This window comes from Bombus flavifrons, chromosome 9, assembly GCF_040668555.2.
Source record: "Bombus flavifrons isolate JBK064 chromosome 9, iyBomFlav1_principal, whole genome shotgun sequence".
In the NCBI taxonomy this organism is placed as follows: domain Eukaryota; kingdom Metazoa; phylum Arthropoda; class Insecta; order Hymenoptera; family Apidae; genus Bombus; species Bombus flavifrons.
This window is the reverse complement of record NC_138450.1, coordinates 3,502,798-3,519,973: the sequence shown is the minus strand read 5'-3', so window position 1 is coordinate 3,519,973 and position 17,176 is coordinate 3,502,798. Positions and strand designations below refer to the sequence as shown.

Here is a 17,176-nt window from a genome sequence, read left to right as displayed (position 1 = left end):
TAATCGACGCCACGAGTCAGTCGATTCTCTATTTCCATTAAGATAATAGCATTGATTAATTAATTATAACACTAAATTAACAGGTTAAAATATGCACTACATTTCAACAACCTTGTAGATATAAGTAGTTACGCGTCATGCGAGTAGATGAGTTCTTAGCGAAGTGTCAGTAACAAGTTAAACTGACGACTGATCAATGAACGGAAAATCAGTTAAGACAGTGACTGGTCAACGGATGAAAAACCACTGAAATTCGGTGACGATGCTGTCGCGGAGGAAAACTATTGATGGGTGTTGGTCGCCCCACCAACAGTCGTTTACAGATGGAAATGACTGTTGAACTTGGGAAAAACCTGCTTTTCCCAACTTTTACCTGTTTGAACAATAACTCTTAGAAACGTCTCGATTTGAAAGATATGTTGCAATAATTAAGGGATTGACGATAAAGTGAAAATCTTTAGTTCTATGACCGCTCCTTAGGATTATTGTGGCCCGACTAGTTATATTTGTATAGCTAGTGGTCGTCTTGACCGAGGGATGAATTCTGATTTATGTAGAGAGTCACCCGACGTACCAGATACTGTAAGTTTAAAATAAATAAAGTTTAGTGGAAAAGTTACAAATTTGTATTTTCTCAGTATACATATTTGAAGATAAGAATAACTTGGAGTTGTTTTGTAGATAAACAATAAGATATAAATAAATGTGAATACAAGAGCAGAGATCTGATATTAGGTTTAAATTTTGTAAAAAATTAATTTGCAATAAAACCGCTGAAAGCATGCGTGCAATAACGAAATATTAATCTCCTGTTGCTGTCGAATTACTTCAGCAATGACCAAAAGACACGAAACAATAAAAACTGTTCACGTAATACCTATAACATATTTAACTTTACTGCCAAATTATAATAATTTTTACATTCGACCAATTCTTCAAAATCATATTTTAACCCTATCCATCGTTGTCCCAATTTTACGGTTTTATCACATTTCTCGGTCGTTAAGTTACTCTAATCCTGATAATCACAGCAACAGCATGCGCATTATCATAAAATCAGTAGCGTGATTCCTGGCAATTATTTAATTCAGTTATTTCACGTGATACGTTGGAGACGATGACTAAATCTGATATTTGTGTTCAATGTTCCTAATAAATTGATACAGACTGCATTACACATTTTAAGCGATGTAATAAAACGTTATGACTTTGTTTCAAGAACTTAAGAATAATATTCAAATATCTATTAGGTGAAAATTTCATAAAATATCTGGTCTCATTTAATTTTTTTTCTTCTTTTAATTTTAAATTAGAATAATCTTTTTACGAATTAATTCTTCCTATGTCAATTATTTTTCCAAATTTAAGTTTACTTTTTAATTTATTTTTTTTTATTTAAAAATATTTTGTCCAACGACAGTTGGACGAAAATTAAAACATTAGATAGAAAAATCGATCGGTTAGTATCTTCTATCTGTAAGAATCAATTTCATTTACTATTATCGGTCCAGGTCGCCATACGATTTATGGAATTCGAACGCAATTAACTTCCGGTAGCTCGCCCACACGAAGAACGATAGATTTATAGACTTCGATTAAAATGGTAACCGTTGCAGGGTTGGTGGTTGCTGGCAGGCTGGTTCTTTAGCCATTGAGACATAAGAATAGAGAACGAGATGGGAAAACAGATGTTTGAGTGACTTGCAATGCTCATTTTTTATTTTTATGTGTCCAATAAGGAAAGCACGCGATCGGTCCGCATTGGATGAAACTTTGTAGACTTTAAAAGCAACCGAAAATAGTAGATACGTTTTCTTTTAGCTGCGGCAACTCTAGTCGAAGGGGCGAAATCATCCTGCAAAGTTCGACGCCTAAAAGATAGCTCGCAAACAAATAGAAGTTAAATATAATTACAACCAAGAAGAAAATGTTAAAAAAAATTGAATGCTTTCTAATGCATTAGAAGTAAAAAAAAACAACAAGTCTCATCCGTAATTAGCCTATATATGTATACGCGTTTTTCAAACTCGAATACCCCAAACTTACCTAAATAATTTTGTCCTCTTACGTCCACTTTAATAGTAAAAGGTTAACCTACGTCTGGCTACTTATTGAATCGAAAGAGGAAAGAAGGAAAAGGCAGAAACGTCCAGATGCGGTCGTATCGAAAGTAGCCGCATCAATAACGTCTATTCCATTTCCTAGCGTGACTGGAGATTTCGTATGCGACTGGCACCCTTTCGGGACGAGTGTGCTGCTCGTGGTTTAACGTTGGACAAGGAAGTTAAAGAAGAGGGATGGAATTATTGCCTGGTGGGTAGTAAAATGCGGTGTGACGATACCCCGCCGTGAGCATACTTAGCTAATTAAATCGTATAGGATACTCGTATCGAGATTAGGTTACATCGGGACATGCGAGGCACCGCAGTTGAGAGGAATCCTTCGATGATACACGTAAACAAACGTATGCGTTGGCCAAGTTATCAAAGACTATGAAACACTCAATAGATATAAAGAACATACTCCTGTTTTTCGATGATAGAGATTAATTGAATTATAAGATGTAAGTACACTATGATCAGGATGTTTATACACTTATAGGAAATTGAACTTGATCAGTTTTGCTATTGCTATGTCAGGAACACACTTTTTCTCCAAAAGATAGGAAACAAAGGAAATTGAAAAATGAATGAAATTAAAGATCCTGCCAGGAGTACTACGAGTTAACATAGATATTACTTTAAACTATCAATTTACAACGATTGAATACCAAACTTATATTAATTTGAATGTCGATAGGGTTATATCTAATATAAATTAGAGATATATAAATTCTTTTATATATCTTAGTTATTATAAGTAACGTCACATCTTTTATTATTTTACTACAAACATCAAAATACACAAGATTTTTGTCTTTTTCGTGTTCAAGTATCAGTGCCAACCAGTACTGTCAACGCTCCCTTTGCGACAATTTATTTTAATTTAATTTAAATGATACGTTTACTTTTCGTTATAAATATCTTACATATTCCAAAGACTAACATCCACGTGTACTCGTGTATAGTAATCTCGATAACTGTATCACAATGCTAGTTACTAGTCGATCGCAATGTTTGCACGACTCGAGTGAAACGAAGCTTGAAGTTATTACGAGGGTTCGTGGATAGACATACCAAGACAAATGACGCGCTGAAAGGGACAGCTAAATTCGATATGGAACGAGGAAATTCTATAACGCGTTGCCCTGTGATACGCGTACGAATCTACGGACTTACCACGCTGCACATCGAGGATATCAAGTTCCTAAATCGACACGGTAAACAGGCTATCCGCGTCGTGGGCCACGCAATGCCTAATCGAATTCATGGCCCGAATACACGATCGAACATCATCGCCGATTTCTCGTAGTAATTCAATCGATTCGATACCACCCTGTTAGTATTCTCGCATTACCCTCTGGGAAAACGAAAATTGCTTGTTACCATTCGCTATTATCCCAATATGTATTTGGAAATGATTTTATTTCACAACATCGTTAAACGTTAAAATTTTAACTAATTTCAAACTTACGTAGCTACTGACGAATAAATATTGGAATTTTTACAAATAATAAATTTCATCTTCTTCGTGTCGAAAAGAAAGATAATAATTTCAATATAATAAAGAAAAAGTAAAAACTGAATACATATACGTAAGTAGGAAAGATAATAATTTCAATATAATAAAGAAAAAGTAAAAACTGAATACATATACGTAGGTACTAATTAAATTTAGATTTGAATTTCTACATCTCTAAATGTTTTTCCATTGAAAGATTGTGAGTTTCTTTTTTATGAGGTTATCTATACATTATAAGCATGACAATACATTAATTCAACCTAAAATCTTGAACTGCAACACATTCTGACAATGCGGGCACGGCATTGGTATTCACGGTCGAATCATGATTTAGGACCTGTCGCATTACCAAACCCCTATTCTATTCAGGGACACGCATAATAACGATTATCGTAACCTTGGCTATCTTCTTTTCACAAGTTACTTTGAAATCTCTAGAGAGATTCTACTAATACTAATTAATATTTCACATTAATCTTTTCTATTAAAAATATGAAAAGATATCTACGTATTATATATATATATATTATTTGATATAGTAAAATAACTCACTCAAATACTGGGACAAACGAAGTAGATGAGTATTTTTCAAACGCGTGACGCCAATGCCGCCTTATTTCATCTCTGTGAATAATACATTATATTTTTATAAAATTTAGACAAAATCAAAATTTGAATATCTGATAAGAATAATTCTCTACCTGATTATACGAATTATATACTACCACTCTGCTGTTTGAGATGTTTACACCATTCTCATAATGCAATCTTCAATAACATAATTCTAACCTACAATATAGTGAATTTTATTAAATATAATTAGACATAGAAATTTCAAAGTGGAACGATTCAAACGCTAATTTCTAAAATGCTAATCTAAAGTATTCAAAGTAGTATCAAGTAAAAACAACCGAAAATTGTATCCTTTTATACATTATACATACCAAACAGTTACAAGAAAAAAAGACCGTAGGATACAGCGACACACGCTAAGCATGGACTATAGAAGCTGCACGTGGTACAAAGGCCGTGCATGCGCACAGTAGCGCCCTGCGAGAGTGGATCCCCCTACCTCTCTTTACTACAGTAATGTTAATGGCGCGAGACATGCGCACGCGCGCGTGGGGGGCAAATCTTTAAAATTGGCCCTGTAGTGGGGCAGATCGTGCGAATCCCGGAACAGAACGAATCCACGGTCCGTTTCTGTAGGATGTGACAAACGGAACGGCAAAGAGGGGAAAGCTAGCGGTGGGGAATAAAAAGCGGCATGCTACAGAGCAGAAGTGTGGAAGTGGGGCACGTGCCAACTTGTGCACCTCCGAAAGGAGTATGGTGGTGGCACAGGGCCGAAAAGTGGGGGAAATATGCATCTTGGAGCGCGGCGAACAGAATTTGAGGTAGTCTGCGAGCAGGCGAGTGACTATGCGCTTGCGTAGGCCCTCGGAGAATTTTCTTTTATTTTTAATTTCTCTTTTTCCCCCCTCTTGTATGTTTTTGTTCGTATTTTCCTTTCCTCTCGTTTCTCTTCCCTTCACCTTTTTCTTCAAAACCAAGATCCAATCTCCGAGGGTCTACAACCTTCTATCCTGCTTCCCCTCTCCCGATTCGACACATTCAATTGAAATCACCGAGAGCAATCGTCGAGCTGAATTTCGAATTGATAACCAACCGAACTACCAAGACTGAACTGGAAACACTGGAAGAAACCGGAGATCCTTGAGTGACACCGAGACGGAATTCGTCGAACCGATAAAACGTCCGAGAGTAATCTGACATCTACACACTGTAAGTACAACATAGAAAACCAATACATTCAAAGACGGTCAAAGTGTTCATTTATATAAAATCATGGAAGGAATATATTTTTTAAAGACAGATTCACTACTGATTTGAAATTATATGAGGACATCTACCATCGATGAAATAAAGTGGAATATCGTTGACGATGTTGAAATCGGGGAAGGGAAAGCGAAGATTACCCTCTGTTATAGAGGATTTGTGTAAATATACTTGTACATACGAAAGTATTTTTAATTTGTACAAAGAGAGAGATGTAGAGTTCTGATGTTAAAAGTACAACACTACTCGAATCACATGCTCGGTGGATGAGAATTTCCTTCGAAATTTGCCAGTAGTCGGCGTTGCAGATCGCCTATCTCGATTGATATATCAAGCAAATAATCATGCAACACTACATAACAAATTTTGAATTTGATTATTTAAGTAAAAGTCGAAGATCGAAGAAAACACTGCAAAAGATACGACGATCAGGAACCATTTGCAAAAAGCATATCACTGAAGGAAGCATATATCGATCAATCAATAGATCAAAAACATTTGAAGAAAACTTGTCATCACTTATACTGCTATTATGGAAAATAGACGTTTTGAAGACAGAAAACAACCGTATTGCGATTTTTGACTTTGACTCTTTATTGGTATGGTAACTAATTTATTATTTGATTAAATAATACAAAACTTTGAGAATGTGTCAATTCTGCGATTAAAGATTATTGGCATTGATATAAATGTATTTCCTTATACTTGTAACGTCGCGTGACCCTCTATATAGACTAGAAACCATCCCTCGGTCATAAAACTAAAGATCTTGACTTTACCGTCAAGGCTCTTAATTGCTGCAACATATCTTTCAAATCGAGACATTTCTTAGAGTCATAGTTCAAACCAGTAAAATATGGGAAAAGCAGGTTTTTGAACAATAACCCTAAGGAATGTCTCGATTTGAAAGATATGTTGAAGCAATTAAGGGCCTTGACGGTAAAGTCAAAATCTTCAATTTTATGGCCGAGGGATTTTTTGTAATCTATATGGAGTGTCACGCGACGTAACAATACTAGTATAACATTTATTAACGATAATGTAACTAGTCTTATATTTTAATTTAGAGTTTTAGGGTTTATTGTAAGGAATTGACAAAATTTTCGAAGATTTCTAAACACCGAGCTAGTCATTAATTTAAGGTAATGTAATGATTTTGTATTTTAAGTTCAATTTTCCTTTCTTTTTTAATTCATATATATCGTACTTACACGAAGGAAGGAAAATATTTAGAGGTTAATATAAAAAGAGACAATACAACGATCTAGTCAGCAAGTGATAAAAATGTAGTATACACTATGAGAATCAAAATATAGAATCTAGTATATAAAAGAAAAAAAGTATAATTACGATCTAGTCAAGAAATCGAATTATTAGAAAACCTAATCTAGTCACAAAATAATACAGTCTAGTCATTATTATTTTTAGTCGTTCGCATTGGTGCCACGGATTTCAATCTCGAGATAAATTTTTCTGAAATTTTCTCGTGAATTACTAGAAATTAAGTTGAAACCTTAAATTATAAAAAATATGTATTTAATTTAATTACACGTAGCATCAACAAGACGTGTGTACCAGGTATGTAAATATGAAACCGGAATTTTTAGAAAATACACGTTTATTGTATGAAAATGATTAAAAATATTTTATTCGAAGTATTGCCCATCGCTAGCTATACATTTTTCCCACCTGTCTGGCAATTGGTGGATGCCACGCCAAAAAAACTGTCGCTCTTTTGAGACAAACCAGTCATCGAGCCATTTTCGTACATTTTCGTAAGAAGTGAAGTACTGGTCAGAAAGTGCGTGTCCCATCGATGCAAATAAATAGTAATCGGACGGAGCCAAGTCTGGTGAGTAAACCGCGTGCGAAAGTATTTCCCAACTGAACGCTTCAATCGTTTCCTTGACCGGTTTTTTTTTGTCTTCCGTCCATAGCGATTTGGTCTTGTAGTCGATGTCGGTGGTTCGCCTGGAGCTACCCATGATCTTTTACGCTTAGGATTCTCAAAATATATCCACTTTTCATCGCCAGTCACAATTCGGTGGAGAAATGACTTTCTTTTGTATCTGGCGAGCAGCATTTCGCAAGTAGTTTTTCGGTTTTCCTGCTGTTTTTCATTCAGTTCATGTGGAACCCATTTTCCCACCTTCTGGATCTTTCCCATGGCTTTCAAACGTATGGAGACGGCTTCTCGTGTCACGTTTAATTGATCAGCGAGTTGTTGTTGCGTTTGAGCGTCATCCTCATCCAACAATGCTTGCAATTCGCTGTCTTGAAACTTTTTCAGTGGTCCTCCACGTTCTTCGTTCCTCACGTCAAAATTGCCACTTCTGAATTTTTTAAACCACTCAAAGCACTGTGATTTACCAAGAGCATGCTCACCGTAAGCTTCGACAAGCATTCGACGCGATTCTGCAGCAGTTTTCTTCAAATGGTAACAGAAAATCAATGCTGTCCGCAAATCGTAGTTTCCAGGCACAAAATTTGACATGTTCAACGCTATTACAAACTATGCTGTTGTATGAAACTTGTATTGTTCTGAGTCGAAAATGTTTGTGAGATGTCAACAAAGACTTTTGGCATCAATGACGCAGTTTAGTGATAACTATATTATCGGCTACTAGAGCCATCTATAGGCAAATTCCGGTTTCATACTTACAGACCTGATATACCTTTTCATATAGCTTTTTTATGTTTCTAGTCAATCATACTTTTCTAGTCATCGCGTTCTTTTCACTTAACACGTAAGTATCGTAAGTATCATATTCCTCAAAGGATATGCAGGCCACAAGTAAATGCAATTCTGAAACTTTTATTTCAATGTATCCTCTACTTGTGTGACATAAATTTTGCATATTTAAATACATACGTACATTTGTCAAATAAATAATATCCGTGGATACGATGCCATACAAAAGTTAAGTCATGAAAATATATCATACTCGCTTTCTATAATCTTAAAAAAGAATCACAAAAAGAATAGTTAAGAAATTGCAGTCTATATTATCTGATCGTGTATACATTAGTATAATTTATTAACTAAGTCAATATTCTATTCATTTCGGGGAATGTGCCAGTAATCTACATCAATATTATTATTATATAGGTTTATGGCAAAAAAATAATTTCATCAAAAATTAAAATTCCAATAGTTATATAAAGTAAAAAAATTAAACTTATTTCAAAATTAATTACGTAAACGGTCGTCAATAGAACTAAAGGAATATTACCTACGTATGTATATAACTCCGATTTTTTTGCCAAATTCCTATGACTCAGTCGGTACAGTTTAAACAATTAAATTTATTAAATCGTCCTTTACAAGGCAGCTAATTATGTATTCGTTTAGGATTAAATTATTATATACGTATTCTTTGATAATTTTGAACTGGGAAGATTACTAAGCACAAGCACAACAATTTAGTACAAAAAGTATTTTGTTAAGTAAAAAGTATTACGTGGCTGTGTTTAATAATTAAGAATAATTTTATATTAATTAATACAAATCTGTACTTCTTTTTAAATTGATAGAGATGTCCATTACTATATCTTAGTAATATCTAATCCGAACATACCGACTGAAGTTAATATATGAAGTGCTCCATTTTTTCTGATCAAACTCTCTTAATTTGTACAGAAACACCCTGTATCGCATTTAATTTTAAGCTTATTTATTTCGAAATGATAAAACAATTAATTTATACATTGTATACGCATAGGCACTATCATTTTGTAAAAAAAACTCTAGTCAAATTAATATATAATTAAATTATTATTAGGAGTGGTATCTAGTCAATGAATCCATGGACACTAACTCGAACAGTTTAGTCCAGGTATTAAAAAAAACTGAAGAAACAAATTTGTTTTTGTTTTATATATGTAAAAAAAAATCGTATCGATTATCGTATAGTTATACTATACTTAATAGATGTTTTGGAATTTTACGTTTTATTGTGCAATTTCTTTTTATATTTCACTTGGCGAACTTAGTAGAGTATTCGATCTCAGTTCATGGATAATAAATCTAGTCTACAGTATGCTAAAGCGATTGAGTAAATTGGAATTACTAAATGTAAAATATAATCAAAGATAAAATAACTTATAATTAGTTTGAAAGCTTTTATTATAGTTTCCGTATCAACCTAATAGTAGGGCACGATATATTGTGTATGGCTTACAGTAAAGTGTATGTTAAAATAAACATTTATTTATAAGATAGTTTATAACATATGTAGATATGTATTAAGGTAAATTTATATTGTAAGGATTTAGAATATAAGATCATCATATATGTATTCTTACTTACTTCGTCATATTTATTTGCTATGAGTTGCTGTGTTGTGTGCTGTATTGTGTGCTGTGTTGTGTGTTGTGTTGTGTGCTGTGTGTGAATTTATTTCAAATATTTATTTATTGAATATTTATAATAATAATATAAATCGCGATTTATATATTTTTCGCTACTAGCTTTGCGTGTTCTTAGTATTCAAAAAATTGTATTCCATAGTTTCATTTACATAACTCTACATACCAACTATAAGTATTTAATCATTTTACTAATCACATGTTTGTAACTGCCATAAATAACACTGCTACGAAAAATGAACTTCTCTTTGAAATATAGAAATATCTTAAATAAAATTATAATCGTCGAAAAGTACATTTTACAATTCAGTTATTACCTTACTCATATTCCTATACCTTATTTCTGCGATAAAACAAATGATGTGGCGTTCATGATAACACTTTTATTATTATTTATTTATATATTACATTAATTATACAATTATTCGCATAATGTGGAAAATTTTTATATTTGGAAGGAATAACCATAGAGGATTGAAATGATAGGCAGAGTCTGGAAAAGGCGAGAAACTACATAGAGTAAGGGAAAAGAAAGAAAGAAAGGAAAATCTGATTTAGGTTAACTATACTTAATAAATGCTACAAACATTGGTTAATCGTGCACAAAATGAAAATAAATGTTAAAAAGAATTTTAATTAATAAATAGTTTTTAGATTTTCTTTCAACATAGAATTATAAATATTTATTGAATTAAAAGTGTCTTTTCTTATTGGATCATAATTACCACGTTTCTCCTCTTTGACAATAAAATCTTGAATCTTCTTATGTTCTTCCAGCAACTTGTCCATAGTATTTTCTAATACACTAATCTGAGTGTATATATCATTACTTTCTAAACGTTGCTTTATTTCATCATACTCAAATTGAATTGTTTTGATTTCTTCTTCACATTCTAATTGCTGATGTTTCAATTGTTCACATTCTGCTATTAATTGCCCTTGTTTCAATGTCAATTTAGCTTTTAAACTCTCTAGGTCTTCTGGAATTATTGATTTATTATCTTTGTTACCCATTCTTTCATTAAGATCAACAAATTCTGCTTGAATTTTCTGCTCTAACATTTCCATTTCGCTATAAATTTGCTGCAACTTCAAATTTTCTTTAGTTAATTTTTCAAAATTTTGATCACTCTTACTGTAGTCATAGTCATTGAAGGGTGGTAAATTATTCAGAATGGCCATTTCATCATTTCCTATAAAATCAATATCAATGTTTAACATATTTGAAATATTTTCCAAATATTCTACTATTGTATTTTCTAATCTATCCATTTTTCTTGTCTCATCATCTTTATTCTGCTCAAAAGAACTCATAAATTGCTCTATAACTTCTTCTCGTTTACGAAGTTCTTTAAATTTTGCTTGCTTCTCAGTTTGAGTATCTTCCATGTCTGTTTCCAATTGCTCGAGTTTTTGTTCAGTTTCTTGTACTTGTTTCTTTTTCTCAGTCAATTGAGCTTCAGCAGCTGCAATATCCAGATTGTCTTGCTTAATTTTTTGTAGTAGTTTTCCTCTTTCCTCTTCTGGTGAAATTCTATGCTTCTCTTCTTCTTTCAACTTGTCCCTTTTTTCTTCCATTTCTATAATTTTCAAATGTAATTTAACTGCTTCCTGTTTCAATGGAGATAATGTTATTTCTTCTTCCAAATAAGTTTGTTCTTTATATAATTCATCCAATTCTTGTTGCAATGCATTTGTTTTCTCCTGCAGTTTTGCTTTTTCTTTTGATAATTCATCATATTTTTCTTTCATATTAAAATCCATGCTCTCTATAAGCCTTTCAGTCCTCTTCTTTTCATCCTCTAACTGTTTTTCTATTTTAGTTAACTTCTGCTCTAATTCTTTTCTTTCTTCAAACATATCTTCGATTTTCAATAAATTTTGTTCGTTCTTTGTGGCAAGTTCTTCAGTCTCTTGTTCAATGATTTCTTTCCCAACATCAGATGTCATTTTATCTACAATGATGTTGTAGTCAGCCAGCTGTCCTTGCAAAGTTGTTAATTCCATAGCTAAATCTTTGGCTCTCTTGTCATAATGTATATAAGTAGCTCTTTCCTTAGTTTGATCTTCAATATCTTTGAAAATAACAGCAATTTCTTGAGTTAATTCTCTGATTTTCAGTTGCATGAGTCCAATGTAGTATCTTTTATCTTGAATTTGTCTGAGAATAGAAAATTTAGATTAAAAAACAACAGAAATGAGAGTTTAATAATTCCATTACATCTATCAAAATAATACTGATATTATAATTAATCTTAATCTAATTGTATAGATTTAATATAAAATATAGAAAAATAAATTTTTATACCTGGTCATTGACAATCCTCTAGCTGTTCCAGGTCTCAGACCTGCTACTCCATGTTGGGTGATAGGCCTCTCCGTAACGTTTATATTCATCTGACCAGGCAAAGGAAATGCTGAGTTAAATGCTCCGGAACTAGTTGAACTGATTGTACTCAACCGTGAAGTAGGTGTTGGTACATGGTTAAGTAAAGCCAACGATGATGGTGGTCTTGCCAGTACATTTTGTCCAGGTGTGCCTGGTCGAGTAGTACCAGAGGTGACATAAAACTCTCCAGATTCATTCTTTACACCTCTGTAAAATCTATCATATTTGCTTTGCAATGGAATACTTGTCTGTGGTCTTTGCATTATGATGAATTATTTAAGATATTTTTTCACTTTATTGGATACAGGTATCTTATGTATTAATAAACAGTAATTTTTATAGATACACAGATAACTGACATTATTTTGCTAGAGCACTTTATGATCCTTTTGATTTACATTTGGTTGCCATAGAAACCAATCCATATCAATCCATACACTTGATATGAATAAAAATTAGATGTAATAACATTTAATTGACATCCATATCCTTGTATAAAGAGATATATAACTTTTAATAGTGCTATAAGAAAATTATTTTATAAAAAAATTTTCAAAAAATATACTTTTAAATATACATTTAGATATACCTAGATCAAACATTACAAAAATAAAACTAATTAAATACGATCATTTACAAAGTCGAAATAGATACTCTCATACTCTTAAAAAGTCCATAAAAATAATATTTAAAAAGAAATTTAAAAATTTGAATTCATCGTTATTTAACCGACAGTAATGTTACCCATAGTAGAAATAAAAACATTTATAATCGATTCCTCTATTTTCCATTACATTCATCGATACACTTACCGAAATAAAAAATTAAATTCTTAGTTCACCGAGGCATCAACAGATGGCAACAGGATGAGGTTACCTTGGAACAGGCAGTTGCTAAGCAACAAAAGTGACGCGGCGTGGCGACCAAGTGGCAATGCACGACGGTGACGGCGACGGCGACGGTGACGGCGGTAGCGACGCCGGTCCCCCAAACTCGAATTAATATACGGTAGTCCAAGAATATCTTCAGTGTGCCTCGGGATAGTCAGAAACCAATCGGCGTTACCACAGTAACCCGCGTTGTAGATTCGTTTACCCGTGGCATCGCGATTCGTCCCGTCGACGTATAAACGATCAACGCTACTCACTCGTTTCATACACGCTTCTTTCACGTTGGCATTTCTTCTCTAGCGCTTGCCATTTTTTTTCTTTCTTTTCCTCTCTTCATCCTTCCCTCCTCTTGCCCTTTTGCTCAATAGACCGTAGTAGTCCGTGTGCACACGGTTGGCACATGTACCCAGTGATAGCGCATCTAGTGCAGATCATAGAAAGGTATCAACGCTGCCCGATAAACCGGTTTCACCGCAATCAACCGGTGACCTCCTCGTGCCCGAGAATGCTTTAAACTGTGACAAGTATTTTGTGCTCACTTCATAGAAACTGTCCGATCGTGCGTGCGTGAACACGGGACGAGAAAAACCCCGAGCGGGGTTTTTGACGGAAATCGAGACGCCGCGTCGTTGATACGAACATGGACGAAGAAGAAATCGACGGCGTGAAGTCGCCCATCAAGAGGCTTGGCTCCACGCGGAAGCTGCTCGTCTTTAACAGTAAGTTGTAACCAGTAACCATGCACTTGTTATCTGTCTCGTTCTCTCTCTCTCTCTCTCTCTCTCTCTCTCTCATTTTTTGTGGTTTGTACTCACTCCATTTTTCTCTCTTTTTACTCACAGAGAAAGTAAACTTTTTCTAACTAATATATTTTAGATGAATCGTAAGTAAATTGTTTCCCATGATGCTTAGAATTTAAAATTGAGGTTTGTTACGATAGCAGTATTGGTATTTATTGGAAACAATTTCATCAAAGATTTTTCTTTCAAAATCAGGAGAATTTTATTATATTTTGCATCGATCTTAAGTAAATTATTTTGAGATTGAATTTTGTGACTATAGTAATACAGATTGATATTTGTTGGCAATAATTTTAACGAAGATTTTTTGGGAAATCAGGAGAGTTTTGTTATCTTATTCCCCTAAAATTCGATTTGTAAAGTTATTAATTTTATGTTAGGTTTTCTTGTTATGAAAAGATTTAAGATAAGGATATAGATTTGTGTTACTGGTTTGAAATATATTCGCGGCGTGCTCCGAGTCGAAGGGTAATTTATTTCGATAAAACTCGTTCCAACGTCCATTGGGATGCGTGCATCTGCTCGATTGACTGTAAAGAGTGTAAAGGTGCAATTTGTTTCATTCATCCCATCGATAAAACAGCGAGTGCTGACATTTCTTTCGTGTTTTTTCTTTCTTTAATACATGGAGCATTTTTTCAATACGTTTGGCGTGTAGGAATGTATAAAAAGCTTAGCGGCTATATGGTCAACAGATGTTAGAAAATCTCGTTATAATGTGCACTCGACAGTGCGAGTACCGCGACGCTGACTTTCGAAGAATAACGCGACGTGTCGATGTTTTTATGTTCAAAATGCCGTTTATTTGTGCATCTTGGCATGCACTGTATTTCAAACCTGCGATGTTTCTCTGCAAAGAATAACATATTTCATCCATATAAAACATTGCTTAATTCGTGTAATATATTACTCAATGCTAAAAATACTTATATTTAATTATTTCATAAGATGATGCAGTCATTTGTAACAAAAGATAGTAAATGTTTTTTATACAATAAAATGAGCTTTAACTTGTGACACCTCTCTAAAAAGAATTATTTCATCCATGTAAAACATAGTTTAGTTCGGTAAAAGTAATCTTAAAATGATTATAAATCTGTTGATAGACGAGAAAAAATTTGTTGGAAAGAACATAATAGATGACGTCAGTACAGAATTTCATGTGTTAAGAATATCGCGACATTGTAAACTGCTATTATCAGCCAGAGCATTGTACAGCATAATCAAGTAGAGACTATTACACCCTTTGTGGAATGCTGGTGCATTCGAAGGTTGCGTTAGACATTCCTAGTTACCGGCGTACTTGAGTTATACGTTTGTATAGGTAATAGGCTTCGGCTTTACGCTTCGAACGTATATCTTAGAAATTATAATGTAATCAATATTACAAGTTTTCTAAAGAAAGATTTATCATAAAATCATCATGACATCATAAAGAAATGTATCGAATCCTCTTTTTGATATTATTTATTATTATATCTAGATTCTTATCATATTATTTCCAATTGTTAATTAATAATTTTTATGTATAAAATTTCTCGCAAATATTTCGTGCAACGAAAGAAAGCAAAAAACGTAGTTTCACTGGATCAATGAACAATCGTGTAATACCTATCGTCATTCGATGAGGCAAATGAGGTGCTTGCACGTCTCTCAGTTGAAATGTTGGCGCGTCGCATTAGAAATCGCCTCGTCTGCATATTAAAGTCGTGGGAAGCAACAAGGATAGATTTCACGGCATTCTGAAAAAACTCTCACATGTTTGATACTGTTAAACATCTCTGTTTCTTCATTATCTATTATCTCATAAATACATACTTATTGTATATGTAATACATACTATAATAGTCTAATAATCCTATTTATACGTCCATATTTCATCAGGAATTAAATGGAATTATACTGGACTGAATAAAAGTATTTTTTAATAATAAAAGAAATATAACCTTAATATCATAAATATATTTATAGTTTGATATTACAAAATAAGAGGAATCTTGACATTTTGAAAATTTTGAAAATTTATTTAATTTCCTATCATTTCATCAATGTGGCATAGTGCAACGTGTCGTGCATTCATAATCATAAGTCTGTCCGATCGGAAGTTCCCAGAAGAACGTACATCGGATGCCCATCCCTGTTTCCGTTTACAAACTTTCAAGGTTGTTTTTATTTTACTTTAACGCGCGTACTGCCCCCATCCCTCCCCGTTTTTTTCTCCCACTCCTTATTCTTTAGTGAACACATTCACACCGAACACTTTCAGACGCACTGTGGACGTGCGTCTATATATTTCTTGATTTCTCGAGGCGCATGCGCATATACTCATTGTTGGTTGCGACTCCTTCCACACAGTCGTGCCTGACTGCGTCGACCGTTTCCTCTATGCATTCTGATTTTTGTGTTTATACCACGTTGCACGGTTGCAACATTGTCTGCTTTAATATCGATTTTAGTGACCCGCCGCTACGCGGAGCGCGCCACGCCGGTAGACGCGTCGCTTCACAGACGTGTTTCTACATTTTGTTTATTTCCTGAGTAATTTAATCCTGCTATTCTCTTGAGTCTATATGACCCGAAATGAATTTTACAATATAATTTTATTTTATTTTTACTAATTTACTACTTTTATGTGCTCCACTCTTTCTATAAATGAATTATTCCAAAAAAAAGAAGGCATCTGAAAAGTTACAAACAGCAGATTTAAGTTTATGTAAGCGATAGGATATTGATATAAGATTTATTGAATGACATAATGTTTTGATACATAATACTTCATAAAGGAGATAGTGAAAATAATAATTACGTATTGAGAGATTTGGAATAATCTCTAATACTTATCTGAATAAAAAATGTTCATAAATTAAACCTATACTGTTTTTTATTTCTCTTCACTCTTTCTCATTAAACTGGAAGTAAAATTTAGAATATACGTTTGAAGGTACTGATCAATGTTTTAATTAGACTAATTAGGGATTCTTTAAGCATTGAAAATAATTCTTTGATAAATTGTCGGCGGAAGAGTTTGTTCACAAGAAAAGTTAAGAATTTTTGTCATTACTTTAACCGTAAATCCGGTGGAGAAATCTGAATAAAGTGAAGAGTAAAAAGGGAACGACATTTCCTGCTTTGTGCGGCAGATGTTTTTACGAACAGACACCATTTTTAGAGTGTCAAAGAGGGTATCTATCCCAGCCAGTAAAGGATATGTATATCTTTCATTCGAGTACTATTGTGATTACATGTTTTATTTAAATGTTTTCCAAAAA

At 33.5% G+C, this 17,176-nt stretch overlaps 2 protein-coding genes and 1 long non-coding RNA gene across 12 annotated transcripts in view; 1 reads left to right on the top strand and 2 right to left on the bottom strand.

The window, feature by feature from the left end:
• The window catches only part of LOC138183335 (uncharacterized), a 70,655-nt gene extending 66,043 nt beyond the window's left edge, over nt 1-4,612 (bottom strand). Inside the window, exons 1-5 of one of the 2 annotated variants that reach the window (XR_011174037.1) lie at nt 4,566-4,612; nt 4,323-4,410; nt 4,174-4,245; nt 3,279-3,459; nt 2,852-3,192 (exon numbers count right to left, since the gene is read on the bottom strand). This is a non-coding gene — a long non-coding RNA (uncharacterized LOC138183335). Of the gene's footprint in view, nt 1-2,851; nt 3,193-3,278; nt 3,460-4,173; nt 4,246-4,322; nt 4,411-4,565 lie in introns of those variants that run through there. The other variant, XR_011174038.1, reaches the window with a different exon arrangement.
• A 5,595-nt stretch (nt 4,613-10,207) lies between these two features.
• On the bottom strand, nt 10,208-13,204 carry LOC138183610 (intraflagellar transport protein 74 homolog). 5 transcript variants are annotated; one of them, XM_069120812.1, is made up of 3 exons: nt 13,094-13,204; nt 12,137-12,433; nt 10,208-11,989 (listed from the first exon to the last, which is right to left on the bottom strand). In XM_069120812.1, the coding sequence occupies exons 2-3, from the start codon at nt 12,223-12,225 to the stop codon at nt 10,465-10,467; spliced, it is 1,614 nt and encodes a 537-aa protein (XP_068976913.1). In that variant the 5' UTR covers nt 12,226-12,433; nt 13,094-13,204; the 3' UTR covers nt 10,208-10,464. The 5 variants fall into 5 exon arrangements, with proteins under 5 accessions (XP_068976913.1, XP_068976912.1, XP_068976911.1 ...); XM_069120811.1 differs by having other exon boundaries at nt 13,030-13,149; XM_069120810.1 differs by lacking the exon at nt 13,094-13,204 and adding an exon at nt 12,962-13,012.
• A 39-nt stretch (nt 13,205-13,243) lies between these two features.
• The window catches only part of LOC138183609 (SLIT-ROBO Rho GTPase-activating protein 1), a 43,847-nt gene continuing 39,914 nt past the window's right edge, over nt 13,244-17,176 (top strand). For 3 of the 5 annotated variants that reach the window (XM_069120806.1, XM_069120799.1, XM_069120798.1), the window contains exon 1: nt 13,244-13,826. In XM_069120806.1, coding sequence (XP_068976907.1) covers nt 13,748-13,826 — 79 coding nt within the window. In that variant the 5' untranslated portion in view covers nt 13,244-13,747. The remainder of the gene's footprint in view (nt 13,827-17,176) is intronic. The other 2 variants (XM_069120795.1, XM_069120805.1) reach the window with 2 other exon arrangements.